Source organism: Mycteria americana, chromosome 2, assembly GCF_035582795.1.
Source record: "Mycteria americana isolate JAX WOST 10 ecotype Jacksonville Zoo and Gardens chromosome 2, USCA_MyAme_1.0, whole genome shotgun sequence".
In the NCBI taxonomy this organism is placed as follows: Eukaryota; Metazoa; Chordata; class Aves; order Ciconiiformes; family Ciconiidae; genus Mycteria; species Mycteria americana.
This window is the reverse complement of record NC_134366.1, coordinates 81,823,563-81,838,529: the sequence shown is the minus strand read 5'-3', so window position 1 is coordinate 81,838,529 and position 14,967 is coordinate 81,823,563. Positions and strand designations below refer to the sequence as shown.

At 36.5% G+C, this 14,967-nt stretch overlaps 1 protein-coding gene across 1 annotated transcript in view; it reads left to right on the top strand.

Annotated features, from left to right (window-relative positions):
- EXOC2 (exocyst complex component 2) overlaps window positions 1–14,967 on the top strand; it is a 120,512-nt gene that overhangs the window by 44,098 nt on the left and 61,447 nt on the right. The window contains exons 11-12 of the mRNA XM_075493938.1: window positions 10,077–10,202; window positions 14,135–14,259. Of these exons, the coding sequence (XP_075350053.1) occupies window positions 10,077–10,202; window positions 14,135–14,259 (251 nt within the window). The remainder of the gene's footprint in view (window positions 1–10,076; window positions 10,203–14,134; window positions 14,260–14,967) is intronic.

The window sequence follows — 14,967 nt, the reverse complement described above, 5'->3', positions numbered from 1 at the left end:
GGAAAAAAGAAAACTTGGAAGAATTGGTATTAACTGCCAAGTAGAACAATGCTGATTATGATCAGAGACATGGAATGTATTTTAGTCTACTTTAATAGATGAATGCTTTTCACACAGGAAAAGTGTGGACTTTTACTCATAGATATCAAATTGGTTATGCAAGACTTTGAGGAATCTAAACAACTTAAATCAGAAATGTGGTTTATATGTTCATAAATTCACAGGGTATTTTTAGGAGAAAATATTAATAAATTTTCAAACATTAAAGTCCTCCACTTAAAACACGCTTCCAAAAAAGATTATTTTGTCTATCAAGCATTTGGAGGAAGAGTTGGGTCATAAGGTTGATACTCTAATGAAAAGGGCATTAAATCTTTTTCTAGGTTTCTCTTTTCAACAGGAATAATAAACGTCATTTCTAGCAGATGGTAGTCTTCATATTGCGGATGCTAGAATAAGCAGACAGCAATTACAGTTCCACCTTGAACATACCAACAATTTCTGGCTATTCTTAGCTTAGTTCTTCTGCTGACTGTGAATCTGTGCGTTCAAACTGACTGAGTCAAAACTTTTCAGCATAGTGAACCTAAACCTCAGTAGCAGACTGTATCTATTTTTGCATGTGTGCACAATTTTTCAAGTTTCAACTGAGTTTGTGCCAAAGCATTTTGCTGCTATTTTATTAGTTTTCAATGCAGAGCTGTGCCCTGAGTTGTTACACATGAATTTTACTATCCAAAATGGATTTGGAATTAGATGAAAGCCTTTGCTTTTCTTACCTGGAAAAGTCTTTGTTGAAAATTCTGTTAGACATTCTGGACAGGATTTTTGTAGCTGATTGTCAAGCAGTAAATATTATCAAATAATTTATTTGCTGGACATGATGTATTCAGGAAGGGAAGTTTAACACTGCAATTATTTGCTAAACAAGCTAAAACCCAAACCTAAGTGAATTCTAGGGAGAACCTACTCTAAATTCAGTCACTGATATGACAAGCCAACAGTGTACTCTCAGTGGGACAAAAATTGTTCTAGTTGTCTCCATACTACTAGGAGGTTGACCCTTTAGTCATTACAACTGAAATAATTTCATTTTCTTACATAGAAATAGCATCTTCTCCTATCTTCAAGAGACTTAGTCACTTATCATCTCATCTAGGCCACTAGTAATGGCAGTCAGGACAAATCCCCAATATTGATAAGAAGTAAATCCACTTTTCTACATCCTCTGTAGGTTCCCTTATCTTTGTCTAATGATTGCTCTCTTGTTAATAACTGTACTTTCAAGGCTATCCTAAGCATAGTTGGAGAGTGAAGTGAGCTAATATACATGCTGAGGTGGTTGAAGGTGCTATCAGAAAATTGTGTATTACAGATGTATTTAAATATGTGTTTATTTCAGGTTTATATCTAAGTATATATTTTTGATCTAAATGTGAATCCTTCACTCTGTCATACAATCACATGAAAAGTTTTTAAAAAAAAAAAAAGTCACTATGCTTGGATATTACTAGAGGTTAACTTCATTTTGTAGAAATACTCTGAAGTTGTAAGCATGTCCTAGAACTGTAAAGTATCATAGCATAGCACAGTCTCTGATGCAGTCTGAAAGAAGAAACTGTGGCAAGTTTACAGGGCTGTGAAGGTCTTTGAGTCCTCTCCTGGAATTTGTTTCAGGGGTTAGCAGAAGTCCTATGTGTTTCAAATACTGTCTGTTTTCAGTTAATCCAACTTGTATTAATATTATTTCCAAAAACTGAAAGGTATATCAAGCTATGCTAAGCTTTGTCAGATAATTTGGCAGTGTGGCTTAAAGTCTGACAACTACCAACAGCAAAGTATTCAATGGGATGTTTCCTTTGATTTTAATAGACAATTACTAATCGTAAAAGATGCAGTAATCTGATCATTAGCTAATTGGTTGCATTTATTTCAACAGGTACAAGTAGGATGGGGAATTTTCTCAAGTCTTGTGTATGAAGTACTTTATAGCAGCATTTTGGAGTGTATTTCCCTTGAGGAATATCTCTGTGTATTAACGTACTGTTTCCCCTCAGTCTTAAACAACCCTGTTGGTTTGCTGACTAGTCTTGAATTATGTGGACTGACGTTTCATTACACACTCATATGTGGCTGAGCTTGCCCTTCGTTGCCCTTAGCTTATCTGTCTCTTGCTCTGTATAGCCATAGCAGACCTTCCTCATTTATGAGGTAAAAAAAAATGCAGGCAGATGATGTTTATATTATGAGAAACTGTTGGAATCCAAGCCCACATGTTTGAAGGAGTGAGTGAATATGCATATATGACACATCAAAATTTCTCCTGCTCTGAAGTACTGTGAAGTATGGGCAGCCAGGACAAAGGGACCAAACAGCATAGCCGAAGTCATAGTGAAAGCATGAGGCAGTACAGGGGATGCACAAATCAGAAAGCTCCCGTGCGCGTGTCCTTACATTAAGCCATTCTCCTGCTTGTCTGATGGTCAGATTCTTCCATTAAAGGTGCAGTGGTAGATACGGGACCCACATGCAACCGGCTGGAGCTCTAGCTCTGCTGACTTAGTAATGCTTGTAAATATATGGATTTATTAACTTTTTATGTTTCTATGTAATGTAATCTGCCTTACTAATGGAATAGGCAGTTGTGCCCTGTTATTGGTTTTTGAAACCTTTTTTTTTTTTTTATGGTTATGAAGTTATTTCCTGAAGCATTGATGGATTCCTTTTATAAATCTGATCGCATCCCACTGTTGCTGCCCACTGAAAGGACCTGAAGTAGGTAAAGCCAGTTTGCTGCTGTTACTTAGTATGTAGATATGTTAGAAAGAGGGAGATGCATGAGACTGAATAGACAGGAAACAGAGCGTTTTTGAAGGCTATGAATATAAAGCTTAACATGGAAGAGTACTATGCTTACTCAGAACAGTATTTCTTAAATCTCTAGCAAGAGACAGTGGAATGATAAACTGAATTGTGCTGGTGTTTTATGCCTTGTATTGACTAAAGTCTGAATTGCTTCTTCTGGACTTATGATTTGTAGAAGTCTGGGGACTTTCAAACCTGGTACCTGGATAGTAAATGGTGTCCTTCAATTAAGATTCTACATATTTGTAATTTTTAACTTTACTTGGCAATTCCCCTATTATTAGGGCATAATTGTAGTTTTTCACTAGGGTTTATGCTTCCCAGACTTGTTGGAGTACAGGAAACATGGGGGATATAATGACGTAAAATGACATGAAAATAAATGTAAATAAATGAGGTTTAGTTTAAAATTTGCCTGGGGCACTGGGCAGATAGCCAAAATGAGTTAAGCAATGGGATCCTTAACATGAGTATCAGGGAGGGAAGCTATGGAGGTTAAGAGTGTTTTCTGTGTGGCCAGTGGTTATTTGCTTAGACTTTAATAGTGGCTTAGTAGGTTTCATGATCCTTTGAGCTAAAATGGATACGGATTCTAATCCAGTTATTGTCAAACTGATGGAAAAAGTCTTCATTTCTTAACAGGTCTTTCTGAGATATTATGTAACATTACTGCAAATAAGCTGTCTGTTAATACCTTTTAGAAACTAAAACTGTAAATGGAAACACTAACACAGTTGTAGTGTGATCTTTCTGCAGCCCTTTGGGTTGCAAAATATATAATATACAATCTATTATAAGTTCCCAACATGGAGACAGTTCTCAAAACCAGAGTATACTAGTTTGGTCATTTTGATTTTTCTTTATATAATTTTTGCAGCACTCGGAGTATGATGCATAGCTCTCCAGATATTGTAAAAAAACTATGCAGAGTTTTTCTGTGCCAGATCAACAGCAGCTGTACATAGTGTGAAGGAGAGAAATGGATGCTTAGACCACGTTGCTCTTTCTTCTGTGCCACACTGAGATTCTATTCACCTTGCAATGAATGATCCATCTTTGTTAGATCAGACAGGCCGGCAAGGCTTGTGTCAAAAGGGCCTTTTCAATTTATTATCCTAGCAGCTGGTTCTCTTCCATTGCCTTTGCTTACTGTACATCTGGAAGAAGACTTCTTGCAGCTGGGAGCCATTTCATGTCTAAACCACATCCCCTGTCCGTAGCAGAAATACCCTTTTGACAGCAGATGTCAGGCAAACCCTTAATGGGTTATTAATTAAAAAAAAAAAAAAATTAATCGGTATAAAACCTGATACTGGATTAGTTTTCCTCTTTTACCACCTTTATCTGTAACTTTGCTGTTATTTAGAAGTTTAGCAGAATCTGACATGTTCAGAAGTGCAGGGGGCATTCTTATTTTATATAATACTTAAAATTTATTTATATTATTTATAAATAATATAAATTTATATAATATGTAAATATGTTATTATTTATATAATATAACTATAAAATTATATTTATATTATATAATATGCATTTATATTTTGCAGCACTCAAATTATATAATATAAATTTATATTATATAATAAATATTATTTAAAGTATTATAAAGACAGCAAATACTGTGATTAAAAAGCAGCACAGGTAGTTTAAAATCAAAACTGAAAAGATTAGCACTAGTGAAGATAAAGTGAAACTCTTCTGTGGCCAGAATTTTACCTTGGCGTCTGCTCTAATGTTTTAAGTCCTTATTTGGGCAGTTAAGTAAAAGCGGGTTGTTTTCAAAGTTGCTGACGATCTTAGTGTCCACTGGAGCTAGTGCTAGTAAAGTGACGTCATTTTTATTTATGTGCTGAACTTGAAGTGTTTGGCTCTTTCTTCAGTATTTTTTGGCCTGCAGGACTTACAATAAGGCTTACCCTTAGGCTGTGAAATACTTAGAACACCACTAGAAATAATAGGCCCAATTACCCTTTTTGTGGTAAACTGAGAAATAGTTTCATTATAAATATATTTAGTATAATGAAGACTAGCCTTAAGATTTAAAAAAGCATTCATTTTTAAATGTATTCCAAAACCATTTGTCCATAAAGTGCAGCAATTTTAATCTTCTGCACTCATCTCTTTGCTAGAAATACAATCCATTTTCTTCTTGATAATTTAAAAATGTCAGATTCCTAACAAATGTAACATTAGAAAGAAAAAGTACTCAAGAAAAAGAATGAAATGCAGTCAACTGCATCTGTTGAGCAGGTTAATTTTTTGGTAATTTCTCCTGCTCGCATAATTTCTTGCCTAGACAAATTGAAATTCTCAGTGCGGTGTCCTTGAAAGGAATCTTATCCTGGTTGTGTCAGTGCGGGCTCCAGGCACTGTGTTTGGTCAACAAGCAACAGTGGGTGGTCAGGCTGTAGCACAGGACAAGGGCCCGCTGTGCGCAGGAAAAAATGTTCAAAGGTGTTTAAGGGTGGTAAGGAAGTCTGCCGCCCTTCAGAGAGTCCGGAGGCTATAGATCAGCCTTCCCTCGCTATTGTAGCCTGTGAGAAAATTCACAGTAAGATACATAATGGATGAAAGAATACAGTAACTGTATTCACCTGGTTGCACATCTGTAGGGTCTTTTTTTTTTTTTTTTTTAATTTAATCTTGCTCATATACATGCTGTATATATACACGTAGTCTGTGTAATGACTGGTGTTTGACTTACTGTGGAAAATCTTACTGAAAAAATGTTCAGCCTGAGGTTGGTCACTTGTTAACAATTTTATTTGTCACTGCAAAAAGTACCGGCACTATATTATCCCCTGATCAACCAGTAGCTTTTGTAAAAAGCTTTAGCTGAATGTCACCTAAGTGATGCACCGGGCTGCAGAATTGCAGAGTGGCTGAGGCTGGGTTACAGAAGGGAGGCGAGAGATGTGTGACTCCTGCGAGAAACCTCTGCCTGTCAGACTGCAAGGGGGAAAAAGAATAAGCAGAGTTGTGGAGCGATGGATATTGCAGAACAATTTTTACATTCAGTTTGGTAATAGTTTTGAAATAAGAAAGTAAAGCTGCTTTTAAAGATTTAAATCATTGACTGGTTTGCAGATCATGGAAAAAAACTATTTTAGGCAAACTTCATGTTTTGTTGTCTCTTTCACTGAGGCTGCAACATGCTGTGTGCAGGTAACATCTCAAGAAATGGGGTCAAAGTATGTACATGAGCCATAGGTACTGTAAGCATGTAACTCCAGTACTGATAAACTTAGAGAAAACTTGCAGTTAGGGGTCAGCACAGGTGACTTTTGTTTTACAGAAAGTGAAAGCACGAATTAAATAAATGACCTCAAAAAGCATTGCGGTTTTTTTTCTTATTAGATCCTTATTTTGGTGAGATCTTACTGCACTAGAACAGAAGAGGTCTGAACAAAACCATTGAACTATTTACATTTCACACAGTATCTGAATGTTTTTATTTCATTCTACATACCTTTAAAATATCTGTGCACACAAAGTTGAAACCCAGTAAAATCCTTTTTTAAAAAAAAAATTAAAGTAATGCTAAGATCCTTAAAACTTCTTATTTGATCTTCTCATGATTTTACAGTTGTAAATGTAATAAGGCTTTAATTATACTTCTGGTTTGTCATGACTGGTAGAAGAAAAGAATGTAGTACATTTATTTTTCCTGTGTTTCCTTGGTTAAATATACACTTGGCACTGGAGTCACTGACAGATATGCTTCATGTAGATGCTGTATTTTTGGAAAAAAAATACTTCTGTAAGTTCAAAGATGCAGTCTACTTTAGAAAAAAAAAAAAAATGATCTGCCAGGAATGTATTGTTCATGCTGTTTATACAACATATTAAAACCTGTTAGCACAGTACGAAGTTAATTTCTTGAAACTTTACATTGTTGCTGTCCTATATTCGGGATCTAGGAATGTAAAAATAGTACACAAATTGAAAAATGAATAGGCAGTAAATTATTATTTGGGTAGTTTATTTAGGTTTATAAATATTATTGTCTACAGTCCATCCTAATATTAATTCATTGTATTACATTATGCTGCTAAATTTAAGCTGCTGGCTCCAGAGAGGGAACGAGTTGGGATGGGAGAAAAATTGTTTGTAAGTTAACTCTCACTTTTTACAATATTTATGCATTAGTGTGCAGTCTTCAAGCGCTATCTTCTGGTAGGGTGAAAGCAAAATCAGCTTTGCTAATGTAGTCCAGATGTTTATTAGTCCTGAGGGTATATGTGCTGTTGTAGTTCCCTGCTGCTGCGTTATACTTGCTTGTAATGCTAGACAACCAATTAAGAAATTAGTTCATGTTAAACTTTCTTTTCCTGGTACGGCTGCAAACTGATGATGTGGTTTTTCTGGTGGAACAAGAGAGTATTCTTTACATGTTTTCTGTTACTGGTGAATATATAAACCATTTGGGCAGCGTGGGGTTAGTGTGTGAGCAGCAATACAGAATTTTCAGGTTTTCAGCTACCTCAGGCAAATGGTTTTAATTGAACTAATTCATATTAAGATGTTTTGGTAAGTGTGTCTGGTTTTCTTAATTCTGAGGTTTAATTGGCACTGTCATTTTTAGAAACCATCGGTTTACAAGAAATTCCTCATATTAACAAGGTGTTTGAAGGGTGAGAGCCTAAATGCTATGTGAAAACATCAAAGAGGGAAGTTTTGGTGTATCGTGGCTTTTTCTAATTGTAGTTTTTGTGAAGATAGCATTGCTGCACTTTTGGTTTTCCATTTGGGGGGGGGGGGGGTAGTATATGTTTTAACTAGCAATGCCTCTGACAATTCTGATTTGTCCTTGGTGTATATATTTTTCTTTTTTCCCCACCCAAGTAAAGTGCAGATATAGAATCTCAGAGTCAGATTCTTATGGAAGCCCAAGAACTATGTGAGGCACTTAAAATTTCTCAGGGTCAATTTTTTTTTTTTTCCCCCCTGGGTAGAATCTCTGTAAGGTATGAAATGCGTGCTTTTTTTAATCTGGAGAGAAATAATTTTTTTGTTTTGTTTTTACTTCATTCTGCAGGCTTGCTGGAATGTTTTCTCAGAAGTTAATGTTGTAAATTTGTAATAATTAATATATGTTTTAGAAGTCATAGGTGTTTAAATCGTGGATGCAGAAGTTGTGTGACCTTACACAGATCTCTGTTACGTGGGCAGTTGCATAGTATGTGTTCATAATTAACTATTAGCACTTGCAGCATACATACCTACTTTAAAAGCTTCTGATAGCTTTAGGTTTTTTTCCTTGTTTTGTATTTTTAGTTCATTCAGAAGGAAAAGTTCTTTCCCTAAATTCTTGTTCAAACTCGTCATAGAACTTCTCCATGGTGACGGTGGATAAGTATACTTAAATCACTGTAGCAGAGTCCATATTGCTGAAAACTCATCAATTTTAAAGGTGCCATAAAGATTAGTTGGTTTTAATAAGTGGTGTAGGATTTAAATAGTCAACAGAATCATAGTACAGGCTAAAGATAGCACAGATGGGTTCACCAAGTCATTTAATGCAGTGTGTCTGTCACAATTGTGAACTACATAGCAAATGGGATCTATTTACTTAGGTGTTTTACAATGTGAACAGTTACAAGATGAATGGAGGAACCGACATTTAGCTCAATAATGACAATGCCTCGGTGAGGCCACAGTGAAAGGCCACAGAAAATCTCTTTAAAAGCCCTTAAAGAATTATGGGAGGAAGAACTTCTTTCAAAAGGAACTAAAACCCAATACTGTCACCTATTGGAAGTTTGCAATAAGTTTCACAATACTTAATATTACTCTTTAAGCCCCAGCTGTTGAAGTAAAGTGACTAGGTATATCTTTACTGCCATACTGGTCTGACAGCAGCATAAATTCAGAATAAATATTCTTCAAATCCTTTTTACTTTGTGTTACTCTTGAATCTGAGTATTGCAGTGTTGCAGCTGGTGCTTTTACTGTGTGGCCTTCCTGTTATTTTAAGTGAACGTAGGCATTGATGGGAAAGATCAAGCGATATAAACTCAAACACTGAGATTCTCACTACAAAATTCAGCATGAATTACTAGGAGAGGTTTCACCTCGATACAGAAAGAATTTTTTTTTTTTTTTTTACTGTGAGAACAATCAATCACTGGAGCAACCTCTCCAGGGATGTGGTAGAGTCCCCATCGCTGGAGATTTTCAAGACCCAACTGGATAGAGTGCTAGATAATCTCACCTAGGCTCCCTTTCCTACAAAAGGTTGGACCAGGTGATCTTTTGAGGTCCCTTCCAACCTGGGCTGTTTTATAATTTTATGAAATGTGATTAATTTAAGTTTAGCTGTTACAGCTCAGTTGGCCAATGCTGAAATCATTTTTGATGGTTACTTTCAGAAATGTATCTGTATAGTGAAATGCATAAAGCAGCAATTTAGACTTTAAGAGAAATATTGGCAGTGTTACAGTACATTAAAAAATCTTCATGGTCTGCTCATTATGATATGGTGGTTTTCCAAAATGTACATTAGACCCCAAGAATCCACCTCTATCAGATTAGGTCGTTGCATAGGACTTGCTAATAGTGACCTACATATGGACAGGTACCCAAAGAAAAAAATAGTTATTTGATAACAGTAACTGGTTCACTGGGAAATATTTTGTGTGTTTGTGGATATGTATAAGTGTGGGGTGTTTTACAGACATGCACACGTGTACAATGCCATTAGTTCATATGCTTCATGATGGATGGATTCTTTCTACCTGAACTCTGCACGGGTCAAGCAGCTAAGTAGTAGTTGAACACTCTGCCCTTGACTGCTTCAGCTGGAGGCACAAGAAACTGTTGCTGTTGAAAGGTATATTTAGACATACACCAGAAAAAAGGTGTGGGCCATGCCACTAATGGCATAAATACATATTTATCCATGGCTTTCAAGCAACTAATTGTAGGGCATTAATTAAAGTAAAAACAGAGAAACATACAGACCAAAGAATGGTATTTCCCACATGGTACTTGTGGTTTTGCCTTTGCTACAGGAGTCAATAGTGCTGTTTATTGAATAGTGTTGATGTAGATGAACAGACAGTCTAAATAAGCACGATTAAGAATGTCTTTTCTAGATAACTTTTGTCTTGTATCGCTACAGAATTAAATTAGAATTCCACATGCAGCATGCAGCTTCACGTCAATTGATGTGCAAAATCATTATAACTTTTTTCCCCTCCCCCTAGGCAACACATTGCTCCATAGCACCATGTTAGACCTGGACAGTGATGTGCGTCCATCACCAATTGGCCATCTCAGTCAAACTGCTTCATTGAAAAGGGGCAGCAGCTTTCAGTCTGGCCGTGATGATGGTAAGCATAACTTCTATTTGGAAAAACAAAGCTGCAGTTCCCTATGTCCAGTGTGTGGTGTAGTCAGAAAACCCAAACAGAAACCCACATTCTGTGTGTTTGTTTTGGTTTGTTACCAAATAAAATTCTTTCTTTTCATGCGTTACCATTGCTTGCTAAGGGGGTCCTCTGTGGTTTTTGCAAGCAAAGAGCAGTTCATAACTGAAATCTGCTTCTTAAAATGTAGTCAAGGTAATAAGAGTCTCTTTGCTACAACACCAGAGTTTTGGGGGTTTTTTTTTGGCATACATAACCACCTACTGCCTACCACCTTTTGCTGCCATTACGCCTTTTGCGCGTGTTTGCTAAGATGGCTCTCCTTGCATTTGCTCCTTCTGTGACTTCACATATCTGGTCCTTGTTTTCTAATTCTGTAAATGCAGAAAGGGAAACAAAAGTGTGTGACTAAGCTCAAGCAGTGTGTCCACAACCAGCTGAGCCCTTCTGTGTCACAGGTATCTTCAACACGCTTGTCCAAACGACTTCATCTCAGGAGTCTTTCAATGGTGACATCACAGGAGACAGAAAACATGATTTTCACAGGATAGGTCATTTCTTACCAAAGTATTTTTTTGCAGAAAGCAGGTTTTTATGAAGAACTTTCTGGCTTTGGTCTGCTTTGATGTTGCTAGTCTCCCAGTTCTGTGGACTTCCTTGAAAAACCATCTATAAATATCTGAATTTTTGAACAAGAGGAGGAATTAAGGGAATCTTTCCAGAACATAGAATGAAGAATAATGAGAATTGTACATTCTTGTGCTGTCACAGTGTATCTTCACATGCAAATCGATTAAATTACATCACAGTTTGAGGTTGAATGTTTGTATTTCAAAATGTGAATTACACAGACTCTTCAAAATATACATGTATACCAAGTAATTACATTACTGTATTACTGTTACCCTTGTCCTTTCTCAGTCCAAAGCCTTGCATGAACTTGATTAACAAGTCTTACAGAGCAAAACAGTAAATTGCTGGTTGTTGTTAGATACCACCTGCTAATACACATGCCACACTTAATGTAGCAGGCAACATCCAAAATTCAGTTTATTTTTTTCTTTGTCTGAATTTTTTTGCACGTGTCTCTGCTAAAATAGTTGCATCTACAGAAGGCAATTTCAATTCAATTGGTTATCTTTGCTTTTAGAGCCTTAGTTATGGATCCACAACCTTTTACAAACTGGAAAAGATAAGTCTTCATCAAGCTTTGCAGATTCTGTAGCCAGCAGTTTAAACCAAGATTCAAAGGAAAACGTGGAGGATTGGAGCATCATAATACCTTAGGAGTCCAATCCACCACAAAGACCCTAGAGTTAGAATGAGTTGCCTCTGAGTTGAGTTCATTGTTACGTAGGTGCACGTGCGCACTGCATGCTTAGGAACGGTTGAAAGCTCTACCATCCTTGCTGTTCTCTGAATGGAGATCCAAAGCAAACTAACCACTTATAATACCTGTGCAGGAGCTGCCATTCCAAATATGCCATGATGTGCTCTCTTTTCAGGTTGCTTGTGCATCCTTTTGGTTTTTAGCAAATTTAAGGAATGGCATCTCTGGGTTTTTTTCTTGGTGTTTTGGTGTGGGTTTTTTCTGCAAGGTGATTGACAATGATTGTCCATGAGATTGTTTGAACAAATTACTTTGAATTCGAAACTGCAGCATGCAAATAACATTCAGCTCTTGCTTGAGTGTATGTTCATGAGGATATGTAAACAATAGCTCTAGTTTCATCTTTAGGATTTTATAGCACAGATTATAACAGAATAAAGAGAATAAAAGAAAATTTCTGCTTTAATATAGATTGGAGCTTTCTCTAGCAAAAAAGTCAAAATATCCTGAATTTATGGCCAGAATGTCCTTTTGACATAACATGCAGTAGCTTCTTCTAATAAATATCTACTGTCTGCAGACCCTAGACTAAGGCAATCCCTGTAATAGGCCTGAAGTATGCTTCCTGGAGGGGAAAAGAATTTCATACATGAAGTAAATCTTGGCAGTGTGTTTACACTTAGGAACAGACATCCCTGGTTATAACTTTGGTGCTGGAGGTTTTGGCAAAGGTGAGATGGTTTCTCAAAGGAGCTGAAATCTTTTAGTTAGAACTTGGGGTTTGTTAGTGTTACAGAGCCTCTGTTGCTATAGCAGTGTTGGCAAAGCTTCCTGGCATAGTCACAGCCTATGTTAGTAAGAGGACTTTTTCTGCTACTAGGTCTAGACCAGTTCTCTAACAGTCATAAACCAAGCTGGCAAATGTAGTGCTCTGACATCCTATTTGTGTCCACACTATGAGCTTTGCTGGTTGAACTTTCATGAAGTTTTCATGCCTCCTAAAGAGATGCATCACTATCAGCAGAGTTACACTTCAATTATGTCAGAGTCTCTCTCTCCAAATTTTGGGCTTCCATTGTAATTTTTTGGATTTTCAAATACTAATCCAGAGTCCCTAAACTTTTTGGCCATGAGGAAAAAGAACATTTTGCGTAGTGCAGATCTTTATTCCTCCACTAAAGAAATGGACCAATAATTGGCCTGCACATCAACAAATGGACGCTGCTGAAAGTATGCTGTACTTCAAGGAGATTCAAGACTGGTTACCACTAGTTACCTAATGTGCTATTAGGCAGCTATTTTTGCCTAACTAGTGAATTCCTGTTCTATGTAGGCAATATTCCCTAACAGATTAAAGACAAAAAGTGTAATTTCACTCAACATTTTTCTGCATTTCCACAGACTTATGTAGGATGATACCATGTTTTTAATTTTATCATTTATAAAAGACCAGAGTTTATACCAAAAAAATCCAACAAACATGGACCTGTTTAAATGTTGTTGTTTGTTTGGTTTGTTTTCTTTTGGTAGTTTCTTCTCAAAAGTCTGTGACTTTTTTTTCCCAACATTCTAAAGTAGACTCTAATTCTTGAGTTGAAATATAAGTCTCTTATCACCCTTATATTATCTGTATACCCTGTTTTGTTAAAACATCATAACCGAGAAAGTTTCAGTGGAGAAGTCAGATGGTTATAGAAAAGTATTTCACAGTTTCCTTTATTTTCTGTATTAATTGGCACCTTTCTTCTGCCCCTTTTCAGCTTTCTCTTTACCTCCCCCCTCCCAGCCTCTTTTGCCCCATTTGATAAGAAACTGAGAAAAATTATCTGCTGCCAAAATGTAAGCTAATTTCCTGATGTGTTTTAATAGCCAGTGTACCAGGAGTGTAAGTAGGTTCACGAAGTGAGAGATGCTGCGGTATTATACGTCATGATTGTGTTCTTCATCCAAGGATCTCAATATATACGTAGTGATACGTTTATTGAGTTTTAACAAAAATGTTGGAGTCTTCCCTGTTTTTCAGATAAAAGATTTTAGCAAACAAAAGACTATGAGAGGTTGACAACTTGCCCCAGGCCACAATGGAAATTTTTTTGAGCTTTAAATAAAGCGGATCTTCTAGTTCCCATTGCTTGCCCTAATCACTAGCATATCCTAGCAGCCATGTTTCTTCAGCATCACCACCTCATCACTTGAAATGTCTAATGTCTTAATTGCTTTCATGCTATCTTACATTTTAGAGTGGTTTGAAGACAGAAGATTGGCTAGATGGATTTTTATGTGGATTGCATTAGATACCCCTACAAAGGGGCCTATTCTTTATATACTGTCATAGTGCTGGCACCTTGTAAGCATATGAGAAAAGAAGAAAGAGCTTGCATGTGTACCGATTGTGTACACATATATGGACTGAGCTTTACGTTTTTCCACTCCTACCTAGAAGGTTTTATATATACATTATATAGTCACTTGTGTAATACAGAGCAGTAGCAACTTGGTAGTACATTTTTTTTATTATTAATTCAAAGTTTAATCTTGCTTTTTCTGTCCCATCTCCCCCTTTTAGCTTGGCGATACAAAGCTCCTCAGCAAGTTGTATTTGTTGAAAAGTTGACAAAACTTGTTGTAAGTCAGCTGCCCAACTTCTGGAAGCTCTGGATTTCTTATGTGAATGGAAGTTTATTCAGTGAGGTATGGATTCTTCTATATAAATTACTTTGAAGTAACAAAGCTCCGTAATAATTATGTTTGAAATACTATATTTCACTGGAAAAAGTGACTGGGCTTTTTTTAATCAGAGAGGTTTATAAAACAATATGTAGACCCTTACACATTTGAGAGATGCTACCCTCACTAGTAACCTGTCTTGCAATATTAACCTATAGAAGTGAGACTCTTCATTTTATTTTTAAAAGAATGAAAACATACAATGGAATTACTTAGAATCCTGCCAGTGGCGTGTCTGTATGTGTTCCAGATGCTGGAGTCAATATTTGTGTAGTTTCACCTCTTACTCATAGCTGGCCAGCTGCCCTTCATCGGTGATCTGAAGAAACAGCAAATTGGATGAAAGATAGAGATATGTAAAAGACAAAGTCATACAGAAAAAAAAATTATTTCCTTTCCTTGGAACAAGAGTACTCATTTCTTGAGCTTTAAGTATTTGGAAGTGAGGATAGGTTCAAGACTAGAGTTGCAAAATGACCAAGGCCCAGAGTGGTGTACACAGCCATACTAGAGGGAGTCTAGTCTGGAATGCATTCAGCTGCAGTCACCTGTGTTTCTAGTCCTTCTTGCTCGGATGATCTGTTTTTTACAAATTATGTAAATAAAATATAATGTTGATAATCCAAGAAGCAGGAAAAAAAAGGTAATGATTCATGGTGTGCTGGTTGTATG